The sequence below is a fragment of the Helianthus annuus genome, chromosome 6, assembly GCF_002127325.2.
Source record: "Helianthus annuus cultivar XRQ/B chromosome 6, HanXRQr2.0-SUNRISE, whole genome shotgun sequence".
NCBI lineage: Eukaryota > Viridiplantae > Streptophyta > Magnoliopsida > Asterales > Asteraceae > Helianthus > Helianthus annuus.
The window spans coordinates 3,780,743-3,797,973 of NC_035438.2; the positions used below are offsets into that span (position 1 = coordinate 3,780,743).

The 17,231-nt window shown below is 35.4% G+C and overlaps 2 protein-coding genes across 2 annotated transcripts; both read right to left on the minus strand.

Moving 5' to 3' along the window:
* Positions 1–514: 514 nt before the first annotated feature.
* Positions 515–2,815, minus strand: LOC110864411 (short-chain dehydrogenase TIC 32, chloroplastic). Its single transcript, XM_022113467.2, has 7 exons — positions 2,695–2,815; positions 2,384–2,615; positions 2,053–2,286; positions 1,896–1,974; positions 1,726–1,810; positions 892–938; positions 515–806 (listed from the first exon to the last, which is right to left on the minus strand). The coding sequence occupies exons 1-7, from the start codon at positions 2,798–2,800 to the stop codon at positions 624–626; spliced, it is 966 nt and encodes a 321-aa protein (XP_021969159.1). The 5' UTR covers positions 2,801–2,815; the 3' UTR covers positions 515–623.
* A 3,651-nt stretch (positions 2,816–6,466) lies between these two features.
* On the minus strand, positions 6,467–16,137 carry LOC110864412 (mitogen-activated protein kinase kinase kinase YODA). The gene is made up of 12 exons (XM_022113468.2): positions 15,848–16,137; positions 15,687–15,754; positions 12,635–13,416; positions 10,118–10,825; positions 9,912–9,999; positions 9,399–9,461; positions 9,124–9,284; positions 8,949–9,024; positions 8,811–8,870; positions 7,851–7,961; positions 7,528–7,749; positions 6,467–7,450 (listed from the first exon to the last, which is right to left on the minus strand). The coding sequence occupies exons 3-12, from the start codon at positions 13,159–13,161 to the stop codon at positions 6,887–6,889; spliced, it is 2,580 nt and encodes an 859-aa protein (XP_021969160.1). The 5' UTR covers positions 13,162–13,416; positions 15,687–15,754; positions 15,848–16,137; the 3' UTR covers positions 6,467–6,886.
* Between the last annotated feature and the right edge of the window lie 1,094 nt (positions 16,138–17,231).

A 17,231-nucleotide genomic window follows, 5' to 3' on the forward strand; every position in this document is an offset into this window, starting at 1 on the left:
AAATATACAATAAATTTTATGTATTAATTATTATTATTATTGTTATTATTATTATATAATATGTATAAAAATTTAAAACCCCATACACAAACGAATATAAACGAACGCGTTACCGAACATAAACGAACGAACACGGCCGCTGTTAATGTTCGTTCTTTTAACTAAACGAACACAAAAAAAATTTGTGTTCATTCATTTATTAAACGAACGAACTTCCCGTCGAACGGTTCATGAACTGTTTGCTGAAAGTTCAGTTCGTTTGCAGCCCTAAAGGTGAATACTCGTTCGGGTTTTGGGCCTAACATGGCCTATTATCCTTAAGTGGGCTAATCAATTTTGATTCAAGTAACGAATAAACAAATAAGAGTTAAAACATTAGTTTGCTTGGATTGGGCTTCGGGGCTCTTGAACCAGATTCTTATAGTAAACGGGCTTTATGTTGGGGTGTTGGGCCCATTGGGCTCAGCATTTGTTTTCTCAATTATGTATTGTTACTTGTTACAAGAACCGGTAATAAGCAAAAGAGGAGAATAAGTTTGCTTTTATTATACAAAGCTTCTTTTATTATAACAACAAGGACAGTTTACATTACACCGTTGCTAATACTTAGCTACGGGAAGAAGTTATAGTGACGATGAAGCTAGCGACCGATCAACCAACTCAACGCTAAAATCCCAAAACTTTTTGACAAACTCTGGATCATTAACAAACCCGCTTGGACTCGATATGTTATTATCAGCCCAATACTCGCCACTAATTCCCTTAGCCCCTGGGTGTATTGCCAGATAGCATGTAGTTGACGCCCCCTAAATACACAAATCAAAGAAATCTTTTAGTGACACCATTATTTCCATTGGAAAAAACAAACACCTTCCGTCAACAAAAACAAACCTGTTCCACATTCTTCAAGAAAAGTCGTACGACGTACCCAAAGATCACTGTGAAAAAAAAATTAATTCCGTCACAAAAGATGGTTTACAACTTCACTACTAGAAAACTTGCATTTTCCGACCAAGAATTGTTTGTAGAAAACTCTTGTCGCAAATTTCTAGGCAATGTTTTCCTACCAGGATTTTGAGTAAACTACATGAATAGTCTCTATGGTTTACCAAAATTTTGGATTTGGTTCCTAGTTTTAAAAAGTACACGAATGGTCCCTATGGTTTACACTTTGTAACGCATTTAGTCCCCAGCCAACAAATCTAAAGGTTTTAGCATGTCCAAGTTAGGGACTAAATGCGTTATAAAGTGTAAACCACAAGGACCATTCATGTAGTTTTTGAAAAATCCGGGGACTAAATGCGTTATAAAGTACAAACCATATGGACCATCTGTGTACTTTTGAAAAGTTAAGGACCAAATCTAAAATTTTGGTAAAGCACAGGTACCATCCATGTACTTTATTCCAAGAATTTTTAAGAAGTTTTTGTTTTGTCGGAAATTGGTCTAAAACACCATTTCCGGCAATTTGGGACAAAAAAAGTTGGTCAGATCAAACACTACTAAAAATCTGGCATTTTCCGATCAAGAAACGTTTGTCGCAATCTTTGGTCGCAAACTTGTCAGCAATATTTTCAAACTTGGATTTTTCCAACGAACGTTTTTTTTACGAAAATTGGTCAGAAACGCCGTTTTCCAACAAGTTTCCAACAAAAAAGTTGGTCGGGTCAAGTCAGCTTTCTAGTAGTGAAAGACACAATATTGTACCAAGTGTCAAACAAGTACCTCGCATCACAGCTGTGTGGCGTGCAAGATTGGTCGCGATAACTCCCGGATGGAGTGAATTTACGGTTATATTAACACCTTCTTCCTGTAGATTCACATGACCATTATGAATAACTAAAATCGCGATCAATATTTTTAAACGGTTTTGCAAAAATGAACCCGAAAATCACCTTGAGTTGCCTTGCGAGTTCCTTTGCATGCAAAGCATTAGCAAGCTTTGATTGTCCGTACGCCAGTAAAGCATTGTAACTGTCATATTTAAAAAAGTCCAACATTTTAGTGACGCATAAAGTCGTCAAAACATATTATGATAACTTAACCGGATACCTCTTTTCGTCATTTATTTTATCGAATCTAATCCCTTCTTTATAAGTCGTTTTCTGAAGCACCGACGACACTATGACGATCCTACCCTGGACTCCTGACTTTTCGGCAGTGTTTTTCATGGTTTCCAATAAACCATTTGTCATATGGAAGTGACCGATGTGGTTCGTCGCTAATTGTAACTCGATGTTGTCCTCAGAGAGGCTGAACGGTGGTGCCATCATCCCAGCGTTATTGCTATAAACACCAAATCGTCGCGTTTAATTAGTTGTCATCAATAGTATTTAGAGTGGTCATTTTAGAAAAAGTAGACTAGAAACAAGTATATACTTACATGAGGATATTAAGGGGTAAACCGGACGCTTTAAATTCGGTCACAAATTTATTAACCGATTTGAGTGAAGCGACATTAAGCTCCATAACATCGATTTTCGCCTTGGGGATTTCGTTGATTATTTCTTGCTTGATTTTGTGACCCGCTGTCGTGTTTCTGACGGCCATAACCACATGTACACCGCGCAACGCCAGAATCCTAGCAGTTTCCAGGCCAATACCACTTGTTGGACCTGAATTTAGTCCGGTAAATCCAAATCACACAAAAAATAAACCTTAAACCCTAAAGCCTAAACAGTAAACACAACTGACCTGTAATAATGGCGGTGAGGCCATAGGCTTCGATTCCTCGAGTAACTTCTTCAGCAGTAGATGAAGCTGAAAAGCCAGTAGCTCCCTTCCATGAAAGTATCCACATATTAAAATTTGGATGTTGTTATTTAACATTGTAGTGAAGTTGGAGATATATAATGGTGTAAACAGGTAGGTTGACTTTTGGTCAACTTTGCACACTTTTTTTTAATATCACTATTATTTAATTACACTCGTTAGTTAATAAAAACTCACGATTTAAATCTCATTTTACTACTTTATGTGTATGATAACTTATGAAACATATATCGTATTGGGATAAGGATCATTATAGAACACTAATTATTACGAGAACAAAAATAACAACTCTAAATTATTAAATTTTGAGATTTAAGGTTCATATTTCTTAAATTTTATGTTTCTTACATTCATATATGTATTATATATACATAAAAAATCATATATTTCCCTACATATAATCTACATACATGTAGGTAATTTAGCCTACATATAACCTACATGTGTATAGGTTATTTAAAAAATGAAGATTTTTTATATTTTGTTTTAAATTCTAGTGTGAGAAACAATAAATCTTACATTTATAACATTTTCATTTATTTTTTAGGTTTTTAGGATTGAAAAAATGAGTAATTCATTTTGTTCTGTATGTTTTCGCAATATTTAGTATTCTGCATAGAGTCTTCCCCTATCGTATTGTATTGTATTTATTAATTGATCTTATGTCTAAAATAATCTAAAAGAATTTTATATGTTAAATATATTTGTGATTTTCCCAATTATGTATGTGCAACAAACACAAACACAACAAAACGAAGCATGCAAAGACAAAAACGGTGCCGTTAGAGCAATATTAACGACAAAACGCATCAGTTGATGGTCAAAATGTGTGTACTTTTATAATGGCTTTTGTCACACGCCAACTAACGTGAATAATCCATATTAGATATCGACTTTCTCATATTTTTTTCAAACATATTTGTGAAAGGTTTATATTATTTGTGTATTTATTTTAAACAAATCTTTATAGTTTTCTTACAAATCTAAATACAGAAGAAGATTTAATGTAAGAATAATGTAACCATTCACCTTAATTACTCTTTTCCTAACTTATGTTATATCTATCTATCAGTATAAATATATTATGTACTATGTTAGAATCTTATATATGCTTAAATTAGTAAAACTTGATTTTATTTTTATAATTCTAAATATGTGAGATCATAAAAGGTAAAAGAGGAAAATGAGAATCAAAATTCTTAAATTTAGAAAAACAGAAACAAAAGAACATTCAATTAAAATTTTATTATAAAAGTGGTAAAATTTAAATGATGAAAACGTGTAAGGTTGATGAAAACGAAATAAAAATGTATAATGTAATATTGAAAAGGAACGGGTAAATTTGAAACGGGTAAGGGTTCACGTGTATTTGTGTAAGTTAAATTGGTATACGATATAGGTTGGGGGAAAATTAAGGTTGCATAGAATTGTGTCACGTGTCTCCTAAGATTTTTATTTATTGGATATAGAGATAAAGAAAAACAAGATATAGGGAAAAAGATAGAGATTATATTGAAAGTTAACATATGTTTTTTTTGTATAAATTAAAAATAATATTTAATTTAAAATTAGTGTAAAAAATAAATATAGGAGAAAAACCCTACGTAATGACACATGACAATCTTTGTAATTATTTAGTATGATAGAGACTTTTATAATTCCTTAGTAAGTTATTGCGTAAAAAGAATAAATTTTAATTATTTAATTTGTTATAATTGGTTCATATAAGTGTGGTGTGCGTACGTATGAAGACAATATAAAAAGATTTAATTTAACTAAGGGGCTGTTTGTCTATCTTTTAATCAGGATCTTAATGGTTTAAACCTTTTACTGGTTCAGCACTTAATGGTTGCCTCTGAATGGTTAAGAATTATACAGAGTCTAAATGGTTAAGACCTCTAATCTGAATTGGTCAGACATTTGCCTCTGAACGGTTAAGCATTACACAGGCTCTTAATGGTTCAAACCTCTTACTGGTTCAGCACTTAATGATTCAAACCTCTTACTGGTTCAGCACTTAGGGGCTGTTTGGTAGCCTCTGAATGGTCATTAAGAGGCTACCTCTTAATGGAACCATTAAGAATTTTACCAATGAGAAGGTAGAAGAATGTGATATGTGATGATTTACCATTCAGAGGTTACCTCTTAACCATTCAGACTTGAGGTTACCTCTTATTCATTCAGAGGTTTTAAACCATTAAGAGGTAGCATCCGAATGACCATTAAGAGACTACCAAACAGCCCCTTAACCATTCAGATGTTGCCAAACAGCCCCTAAATAGAGTACATATGAATTACATTACTAGTTAGGCCTCTTTGGCAACTTCGGAACCATTAAGCGTTGAACTATTAAGAAGTCTAAACCATTAAGTGTTGAACAGTAAGATGTCTAAATCATTAGTGCCCAAGCTGAAACAAACATCTTTAGTGTTAGGTGTCATTTTCATACGACTTTTATAAATAACATACGGTCGGCTTTTTCCTCTATCAAAGTATCATTTCTTGTATTAAACCAATGTTTTTACAATAAAAGATAAAAAGTTACTTCCTTTTATAGTGAATTATTATAAACTATTCTTATATCAAGTTGTTTAATTAAGACCGTTTGTATATCAAAATTACTTTGAGTTATCTAGGTATGTATTTCATTTGTATTAACACTTTTCAATGTAAAATAATTCGATGCAAATTCTTAAGATTGAACAAGAAGAAGTCAAAAAACTCATCGGGGAAGACTTGAAGGTCAAAGTCAATATTTCCAAGGGTTGAGACTTGAGACTTAAGACTAACAATATTCCTTGGCAATATTGGAATCAATCAATGGATCTAGGCCCATGGAATTTTGGCCCAGTAAACTCTTATGTTTGTTTGTATACATAACTAGTTGATGACCTGCCTGTGTTGCGGGCAGATAGGCCGAATATTTCTCAACCAACTCTTTGTAGTTATAGGTAACTAGTATCGAAAGTGCTCAGTACGGTACCGTACTGGTAGGTCCCGAGTTGGTACTGAAAATGGCTCGGTACGTATATTTGGTACCGGTTCGGTTTTGGTACTTGTGCTTATTTGCTCATCCCTGTAATAATAAGATAAACTCTAAATTATATAAAACCTTAAGAAATAAGCAAATGTTTCAAGAATACAAAATGTTTCATTATGATATAAAAATTGAACAACAACAAAACAAATAACCTAATCCAATTGAGCTAAAACTATTTTAAAAAATAACATAAAAGTTGTCTTTTAATATAAGCTGAATCCAAATATCATTTGTGTGATTAACGTTGTATGTATTTTTTATTTGTATATATAAGATCATTAGAATCTTGATCTTGATAATCCAACATGACGAAAATATATGTTTCACATGTGAATAATTTTGAATTTTAGAAAGAAAATGATAATCAATATATAAAGCTTCTTCTAATAATTTTGAATTTTAGAAAGAAAATGATAATCAATATATGAAGCTTCTTCTACAACCAAAGATCTTCAACTCTGTTTTCCTGTTCAGTTGCAGCCAAGACTGGGTCAGCTAAAGCCTAAAACGCTACCATATAGACCCGGTCTTGCAAGAACCGGCCTTATGACCAGTCGAGCCCGTTCGATGAACCTTTTCATTACATCTTGATGCAACCATGGTAAAAAAACAAGCAACCAAACAACCTAAACTTGGCTCATATGATAAAGAAAATAAAAAAGAAGAGATTCCTCATAGATAAAGATTTCGTTGTGCACAAAACATGGTTACATCAACTGTTTTCACTTTAACCCTAAACCATGCCTTACACCTTACACAACAACCGAACCAACTTTTTTCACCAAAATCCGAATTCTAACATCTAACCGTCTTTCTGTCAAACAAGCCCACTGATCACTGCTGCATAACAAGTATGAGTTGTACACTTCTTTACATATCCACCACCAACCGTTGTTAAAATGCTTAACTTTCAAAAGCTATCCATCTGCATAACCGAAATAACTGTACCTATACTTAATAGCATCCCTCCAGGTATTACCTTCCAAAGGGATTATGAGCATAAAAACAAAATATATATATTTTAGATATTATTCATAACGTTCTTTTAGTCGGACTAATAAAGGTCAAATCAAGTCAACTCCAGTGTCTTCGACTAACCACTGGCGAAGTGGGCTTGAGGTCAATGGGCGGATACAGTTTGACATGATCTCCCAAAAGCTGCTGCGAAACACGGTCGGCTAACACCGATTTTCCGCCATATGTTTCTTTTTGATTCCCTAAAAAATCATTGTCTGACGGAACTATCTCGTGAAAGAAAGGAGACCCTTGAGGCATTGCTCGAAACATATCAGGCCTTGGGTCCAGAAAGTGGGGCCCATTACCAGGTGGGCCGAAGGTTCTGGTAGGAGACCTTGAAGTCAAAGTCACACCCGTAAACTCATGAGGGTATGGGCTCTGCACCCGGGGATAAAACGGAATGGCCCCACCACCGCAGGCTCCGGTTAAAGGTGTGGATGAGCCCGAGATGGCCCGCGGGCTTGATATTGGAGATGGGGATAGTCTTCCGTTCATATTTTGACCCGTTCTTGAATGCAAAAGCGGGCTGCCCATGTGGGAAACCGGGCATGATATGTTACTACGAGGTGTATGACCTCTAGAGTGAAGAACCGGAACACCTTCAGAAGCATGACCAATGCCCTATAACCATCAAAAAAGGTTAATAAATAATCAAACAGAATAACTTCCAATAAAAAAATTTCGCAATAAAAGCATACCAGAGATCTCATCGCGTTTGTAATCGGGCCAGGACTAGATATGAATCTTTCAGACGAACCGATACTTTTGACGAACGGGTGGTCAAGAAGTTGAGTGGCGGTAGGGCGGTGTGACGGGGTCCGCTGCAAGCATTGCAAGATAAAGTCTTTACCGTCATCCGAAAGATGATCAGGAATTGTCGGAAGTTCTTTGCTGTTTCCAACCTTAAATAGAGCAGCAACCTTTGACATATACATAGCGCAAGAAAATAAAAGAGTAAGGTTAGTTGAACCAAATATATATACATAAAAAATTATAATGACTTAATGACTTATTTACTGACCCCTTCGTACCGACTCCAAGGTGGTTTACTTGTAGCCATTTCTATTACGGTGCACCCAAGGCTCCATATATCCACCGCAAGATTGCAACCACTTGAATTATTGTTAATAACCTGAAACGGTTTTGACTTAATTTAACATCTCTGATAAAAGAATTTTTTAATGGTAACTAGTGGTATTCCCCCGCGCTATGCGGCGGGAACTCATCCGTTCGGTCCGTTCTGGTACCGAACCGACACTCTCTATAGTAGCTGAAAGAGAAAACTATAAAATAAATCGGGTTATGCCCAAAAGAATACGTACTTTATATCAATCGAAAACCATAGAAAGGAATACCGGTTCCGATACTACCGATATCTTTTTACCGATGTTCGGTTGAAATCGGTTCAGTTAGTCCCGTATAAACACTTGTATAGTGTACAATAAAAAAAATTGTTTTTGTATATTTTTATTGTCACTCGTATAGTTTACATTTTCCGATAGAAAAATATCAATCGAAAACCATAAAAAGGAACATTGGTTCCCATACTGCCGATATTGGTACCAATGTTATTCGGCTGAAATTGGTTCGTAAGTCCCATGTCAATACGCGTACAGTTTACGATACAAAAAATGTGTTTTTTATATTTTTATCGGCACTTGTGTAGTTTATGATAGAAAAAAAAAACAATTAAATATCATTGTCGGTTCCTGTTCGCTTTGGTACGATAGCGTCATGGTATCCATTTTAAATTTCATTATCGGTTTCGGTTTGATTTGGTACAATAGTGTCATGGTATCCATCTTAATATAATTATCGGTTTCGATTCGATTTGATACGATAGCAACACAGTATCCATTTTCAATAAAAAAACAAATTAGAAAAAATAAAATTAAAATAAATATAATATTAAAATTTTAGCTTTACTATTCATCACTAGTTAAAAATAATATGTAGAATATCTTGTACTTGAAACACTAACCTCCGGTGCCATCCAGTATGGACTTCCCTTAAACGATAACGGGCATGACGGTCCTGAAATCTGCAAAATGAAATCAAGTTAAGAAACCAAAAAACGGATGGCTAACATTGTGTTCAGCAAGTTATCTATAGGTCTTACGTGTTTTGCCATCCCAAAATCAGCTAACTTTACACGTCCATTAGGATCAACAAGTATATTTGCTCCTTTTATGTCCCTAAGTAAGGTAGTAAACATAACAAACATGGTGTCATTTTAATATATTGTTAGCATTATAAGTATATAAAAGCGTAAGATACGGCAAAATTAAACTCACCTATGGACTGTATTTGTAGCATGTAAGTAGGAAAGTCCTAATAGTATCTGATGAGTGTAACTGCGAATAGCAATTTCACCCAGTGGTCCATAATCCTGAAGGATTTTATGAATAGAACCGCCAGACATATACTCCAAATATATATAAAGTTTGTCATCCACCTGATACGTTCATACCAAATCTTTAGAATATTTTAAATATTATCATCAATCAATGAAAAAGTATAAATGAAGAAGAAAGCGGGGTGCATCGTTTTAAAAAATTGATTTTCTTACGGTCTCAGATCCATAATATTGCACAATGCTTGGATGTCGCAAACGACTTAAAAGAGCAATTTCCTGCCAATATCAAGAATAAATGTTATCTAAAAGATAGCGATCGATTTTTACAAATAAATAAATAAATAAAAAACTAGAGTAAGTTGCAATTCAAGTCTCTTAAATTTGAGCTTAATTGCAGGCGGTGTCCTTTATCTAACGAAATTACACTGGATGTCCTTTATGTTATCGTTTCTCTTCAGACTGTGTCCTTTTGCCCTAACTCAGATATTTTTTTCTGCTAACTCTTAACACGTGTTTTCACTTAAGATTTAACAGAAAAAGTTAACTGAATTAGAGCAAAAGGACACCGTCTGGTGAGAAACAGTAACATAAAGGACATCCAATGTAATTTCCTTAGTTAAAGAATGGTGTCTGCAATTTGGCTCAAACTTAAAAGACGTAAATTGCAATTTAGTTAAATAAATAAAAGGGCGACAAATAAATAAAGGGTGCAGTGAAAAGACTTACTTGCCCCAGCTGTTGGGCACTTTCTTTCGACTTTGCATCATCTGAGAATAAAGTCACCTCCTTCATCGCACACATTTCTCCACTTTCACTACAGTTCATAAATCAAATAAGTCAAACAGTCAAGAATCAAATTAAGTAAAAAAAATCAAATATCAAGAAGTCAAACAATGAATGAAATCAGTCAATACTATTATTTAACCACAAACCTGTTGAAACCAAGATAAACATGTCCAAACGTGCCTCTACCAAGCAACCGACCCTTCTTCCAGCGTGAACCATGGCTAGCCAAAAGGTCCGCTCGACCGGGGCTTCTTGGAACCTTCGGTGTGGTTCCGGTCGAATACGATGGTGAATACGGGCCAGCGTTAGACATGGTTACTGGAGGAAGCGGTAGCCGATGGGTTTGTTGTTTTCCCGTAACCGCATCATCATGCCAGTCACCGGCTCGTGGATGCAACGGCGTGACGGACCCACTTTGTATTCTCGAGCTGGGACCCGGGCTTGCCATCCGAGGACTAGGTAACGGTGAGCATTCAGGGCTGCATCTGCTATGTTGCCAACACAACTGAGTTGTCATGTCTCCACCGATCGAATTATGACTTGAGTTGTGACCCGAACCAGGACTAGAACACTGGCCTGATCCAAGAAAGCCCGCATCAGCGTAGGGCCTACCGGCCCAGAAACCTGGTGACAGGGTCGGTTCGGGCCCGTATACCCTTATTGGGCTTCTAGAGGGACTGGACATGGAACTGTCGGGTGCACTAAAGAAAGCAACCGATGGAGGTATCTGTAACTTGGCCATTTGATGACCAAACGGACCCCGTTTTTGTGATGCGGGTCCCGTTTGGTTGTTCGCACATGCTTTGACTGGCTTTGTTTTCTCCCTTTTCTTTTTAGTTACAAAAGTAACACGGCTAAAGAAAAAATATAATAAAAATGTGTTAATTACAAAAAAAAAAAAAAAAATAATAATAATAATAATAATAATAATAATAATAATAATAATAATAATAATAAACAAATGCACCTTTAGCCAAATTGACAATTTATATGTATTCACCTTTATTTTTAAATTATATCTATAATACTATATAAAGCAAATGAGTATATAAAGCAAATGAGATGGACAGAGATGTAATTTTACCACACGTACAACTTTTGAAACAACATGTACAAGGGTGTGTAACTTATTTGAGAAGGATAGGATTGTAACTTCCATAATATTTTAAGACACGTAAGGGGCAAAATAGTAAATTAATCTATTCAGTTTTAACATGAATACCACCTTTACCCTTGTCTCTTCCACAAATACCCTCAAATTTCACATACCCTCAAAACCGGAGGTTTAATGCTGCAAATGAAGCGTTCCCCTTATAGTGGAATTTAAGGGTTAAAATATAAAATTAAAATATAAAATGTGTGTTAAACTAAACCTTTGTTATCCTTTTACTTTTAACTTAAATAACCAATGGATCCATACCATAAGAGTAGGTCTTTGCTGGTCTACATTTATTCATCTATTCCAAAAGTAATGAAATTTAGGCTTATTGTTGATTCCAAACTTACTTTGTGATTGGTTGATTGAAAACTGTTATATGAGGGTTGGCATTTATTGAATGGTTCATCTTAACAGGCTTTTACGCAACTTTTCACGGATTTAAAGAATAACTTAGAACTACTAATTATGTTCTTTACATTCCTTTATGCAACTTATTATTCTTCTTTTTACGGATTGAAAGGGGAATCCTAGCATTCCATGTAGGGTTTATTCAAGATATTTCTATGCTGATATACGAGTTATTAATCTAGTATATCATCTTCTCCTCTGTATTTACAGGAACACCCAGCTGAGGTTCCAATTTATAGTAATGAATCGGTGAACGTACAAGACCACCTTATCGTGCGAACCGCACATCTGATCTAATCTAGGCCCTTAATTGAACGCGGTGGCACTATAGTAATTAACTTTGCATAATTACGCATGGGTTGGGTAAACCCTAGTTACGCACGTTATTTACATAATTACGCACATTATATTGGTGGTAAGGGTGCTAAACGGGTCGGGTTCGCGGGTCCAACCCGACCCAAACCCGGAAATCTGGTCATACATATGAACACGACCCGAATATTAGCGGGTTGACCCGAACACAACCCGTTTAACCCGAGTTTTTAATTTTTTTTTAAATCGTAAATTAATATATTAAAATTAAAATTTAACTACAAAAAACACAAATGTATATAATACAATTGCATTTTAATTATAAAACTTTATGTCAATCTCTCCTTTTAAGTTATAATTATGCATAAAATACACACCCAAATTAATTTATGAGACAAAACATATTGTAAAAAAATATAATATAATATAAATGGGTTAAACGGGTCAACCCGACCTAGTTGATCCGAACCCTACCCATTTAGCTAAACAGGTTCGTGGGTTCAACCTGAAACTGACCCGACCCGTTTAGACTAAACCTAAACCCACGAATTTCGTGTTAGGTTCGTGTCGTGTTTTCGGGTTGTGTCAGAAATTCACACCCCTAATTGATGGTCGCGTACCGTCGCACGTTAAGAGCCTTTTGTATTTAAACCTTTTACTATATATATTAAAGCAATAAAGAGGCAGATGCAATATCAATAGAAATACAAGAAATCGGTGCTCACAGATTACACAAAAAGAAATAAGTCTTGAAAATGATTATAGATTAAACATGAAAACTCACCTTGTCGGACTGTTCGCAGACGTTTTATTCCCCGTTTCATAATCAGATGCTTGAGGGCTTAGAAGCCGGGAATCAGGGGGGTCATCACTATCAGTATCACTATCAGTATAATCCGAATCCATTGCTAAATCCCCTTCAGCATCCACATGACCAACCGCACTTTGAACACGATTAGGTTTAGGAAGCGGGAAAAGCACCAACGGTGATGACCCTTTGCCAACTCCCGGGCTTCTTGATGCCCGTTTTCCTGAATCGACCCGAGCAGCATCCGACAAGTTTTCCGGAAGCGGTAGTGGACGTGCATGCGGTCTTTCTGCAAAACTTTGAGACCGGCCCACAAGGGTCGACGGAGAAGAGGCCCGAGAATTAGATCCCTTTTCGGAAGCGATTTCACAACGCTTTCGAGACGATTTTTGTTTAGATTCAGACGGGCTTTTTAGCTTTCGCTGAATGGAACCGAAAATACCGCCCCCATTTGATTTCTTTTTCGGATCTTTCGATGAAGATTTACTCCACCATGGAGACATGATTGTTGAACTTTGATCGGTAGACTAGAGACTACGGATCAATTGTATAATTTCTACTTGATTTGAAGCGGATTGAAAGCGAAATCGGTTGTGCAATTTCTAGGTTACAAGTGAGAATTGGGAACGATTTGCTTTGAAAATATTCCCAAACACTACCATGGCTAAATAGGACAATATCGGCCTCTGCTTCCGTAATCATGAAATAAATAGTATTTACGTGAAGGACCAGTGCACCGATAACTGCATTTAAGTATCCTACATTAAATTCGAGAAGATAACCATCAATTACGTATAGCATTTCAAATCATAACTCAATTTAGTTCATAGACTCAACATACAAATCATCTAATTCAAAAAGTCAAACAACAGATAATATAAATGGACAATAATCTTTATATATATGGGAGGGTCCCTTTTGACTTAAAGAGTTTAACTCTTAATTTGTACAAGTAATGTGAACCCTTAAAACCAAATGGCAAGCCCATATGTCACCATTTGCTCCTTATTTCCCTTCTAGACTAAAAAATGTCCGGTTTTAGACCGATGACGAACTACAAGTACACGTGTAAGGCTCGCTCTACATGCAGCCCCATAATAACATTTAAAAATAAATCATTTTCTACGTGAAAACAAGATACACGTGTTGATTTGGTTAATTAAAAGAAATTAATTAAATAAATAAAATGAAAATGTTTATGAGCTTGGCTATAGGAAAAGGACAATCTTTCTTTTTATAAGCGAGGAAATGAATACAGATTCATCGAATATGACTCTATGAAAATCTGAATCTACCTAATAACGAATAAAACCCAATTTTCTATCAAATCTTCCATACAAGATTATAATTATATAATAACTAGATCATCTATACAATTAATTCAAAAGATACAAACTTATTTATCACATTAACATGTTACCCAAACTCGCCCAAATCCCTAAATGGTCGAACAACAGACATGTGTGGGCTAAAAGGCTTAATGTTATAGTATAAAGAGTGAATTGCAGGTTTTGTCCTTTATCTTTATACCACATTTCAGGCTAGGCGGTGTCCTTTGTTTATAAAATTGATGTATTTTGTACTTGATGTTTCCAAATGCTACACGTTATGTCCTTTAGCCCTAACCTAGTTATTTTTTTCTGTTAAGTGAAGGGCAAATTGGTCTTTTTTATTTATTATTTAAAAAAAATCATTTTAATAAGAGTTAACAGCCATTTTCGTCCTTGTGGTTTGGTGGAAAATGACACTTCAGTCCAAAAAAAAAATTGTGCCAGTTCCATCCTCAACATTTTTGAAACGTGCCACTTCAATCCAAAATGATAATGCGCCGTTAAAAACGTTGAGGACGGAACTGGCGCAAGGCGTTATCTTTTTGGACTGAAGTGGCACGTTTCAAAAATGTTGAGGACGGAACTGGCGAATTTTTTTTTTTTGGACTGAAGTGGCATTTTCCACCAAACCACAGGAACGAAAATGGCAGTTAACTCTTTTAATATATATACATATAGGGTAGGGATAGTGTACATTAATCCAAAAGTGTGAGAAGTGTATTATAAGTTATAGTGTTATAAATTATAACACTATATATAACACCATATAAACACCGTATAACACAATGTAACACCATATAACACTATATAACACTATACAACAATATATGACACTATACATCTATCATAGACATACTATCAGACAAAATATAGTGTTATATTTGTTATATAGCGTTATATAGTGTTACATAGTGTTATATGGTGTTACATAGTGTTATACGGTGTTTATATGGTGTTATATAGTGTTATATATAGTGTTATAATACACTTCTCACACTTCTGGATTAATGTACAGGATCCTCTACCTATACATATAATATATACATATATATAACCCTTTTTTTCTCTCTCTACATCTCTCCACTGCCACCATCAACCGCACCACCCTTCACCGACCACCTAAACGAGCTAGCTATCTTCCTCACTATTCACGTCACCAAAAGGGAAACAAATGAAAGTAACAAACTACAAAAATCAAATCATCTGGAGTTTAATACCTAATACATCAATATTTTTATATCTTCTTTAAATTTCTTACTCATCTCATACCATAGTTGTTATTTGTTAATGGCGAATAGCGACAAATAGCGATAAGGTACCTATATGCTACATATCGAATAGCGATAAATAGCGGACAACTATTTTATAAATACCTATACACTAGAAAAAAAAAATTATATGTATATTATATCAAAATACCCTGGTATATATGCTATTTCACATGTATATTTAACAAAAACCTAATTGCTATTTATATTAAAAAAATATTGTCGCTATCTATCGTTACAACCCTAATAGCGAGCCTAGACCTATACGCTACGTAACGCTATAGCGACAACTATGTCTCATACATTTTGTAAATAGCTTTGACAAATTCCTCTAGGATTTTGAAATTTTAAAAATTTGACAAAAGTCAAAAACCATATCAATAAATCAAAAATTTGACAAAAGTCAAAAAAAGATGAGAAAACGATTACCAGCTTTCCAAAGCTAATAACTTTGATGTAACCTTCCCAAAGGACACAAAATCTTCAACAATGGTTCCCTGTATATATTTTGCACCAAACATTAAAGCTTAATAATCATATTCACAATTCAACACATGAAAGTATGATGACCAGAAACATCAATTGATTACCTAAATCGAAGAGGTTTGTAAGTTAATTGCGGTGTTTTAAATCTCGTATCTATGTTAACAGAGGCGGAGTGACGGCAGCAGCAGCAGCAGAAGCTCCGACGGGTGCGGTGGTAGGTTAGGGTTTCCGGTGGATTGTTTAGAGGATGTGACGGAAACAACAACAACACTTGAACTTCTAACAATTTTTCTCAGATGTGTGAGCCATACATAGTGTGTAATTTGGGAACCCTAGTGGAGGAGGTGATCAAGGGTGGTGACGACGGGTTGGTGGCATATGGTGATGAGAGAGAGAGAGAGAGAGATACTTGGTAATAAATGGATAAAGAGACCAATTTACCCTTCAGTTAATGGTTAAAATTAAGGAAAAATTACAAGTTTTATCCTTTATCTTTATACCAGTTTTTAGACGGTGTCCTTTATTAGGTATTTTGTTACAAGTTTAGTCATTTACACCCAACTCAGTTAAAAAACCATGTTAATTGTTGGGTGTAAAGGACTAAACTTGCAACAAAATATCTAGGTAAAGGACTAAACTTGCAACAAAATACCTAGTAAAGGACACCGTCTGTCAACAATTGACAGGGTTTTTTAACTGGGTTGGGTGTAAAGAACTAAACTTGCAACAAAATACCTAGTAAAGGACACCGTTTGTCAACATTCGTTAAAAAGGATACCGTCTGAAAAGTGGTATAAAGACAAAGGACAAAACTTGTAATTTTTCCTAAAATTGATTGGGTTAGGTTAAAAGGATAAAACGTGTAAGATTTTTAAACATTAAGTATAAAACTTAGCAATTTTAAAGACAAATCAAACCGTTTGAATTGTGATATAAAGATTGGTTATTTGCTCATCAAATGTGAGGGTCCTATTTCTTCAAAATGGGACAAATTAAGGTGTTGTTTGTTTTTTCAGATGTAAAATGTCTGTAGTCTGCGAACCACATCTGCAGGCATCTGCAAGAGAAGATGTGGCCCAAATGTCTGCAGTCTGCAAGGAGAAGAGGGTTTGTTTTTTTTTTCTTCAAAAACAACTTCACCCACAAAACACACTCTCTGCTCTCTCTCTCTAGAAACAGCTCTCTCTCTCTAGAAACTCTCTCTCTCTACAACCACCACCACCACCGCACCACCTCCGCCACCACCTCCGCCACCACCACCGCAAGTCTCTCTCTCTCTCTCTCTCACAGGTCTCTCTCTCTCTCACAGAAACTGCTCTCTCTCTCTAGAAACTCTCTCTCTCTATAGAAACTGCTATCTCTCTCTCTCTAGAAACTGCTCTTTCTCTCTCTAGAAACTGCTCTCTCTCTCACAGCTCTCTCTCTCTCTCACAGATCTCTCTCTCTCTCTCTACGGTGGTGCGGTGGTGGTGGCGGAGGTGGTGGCGG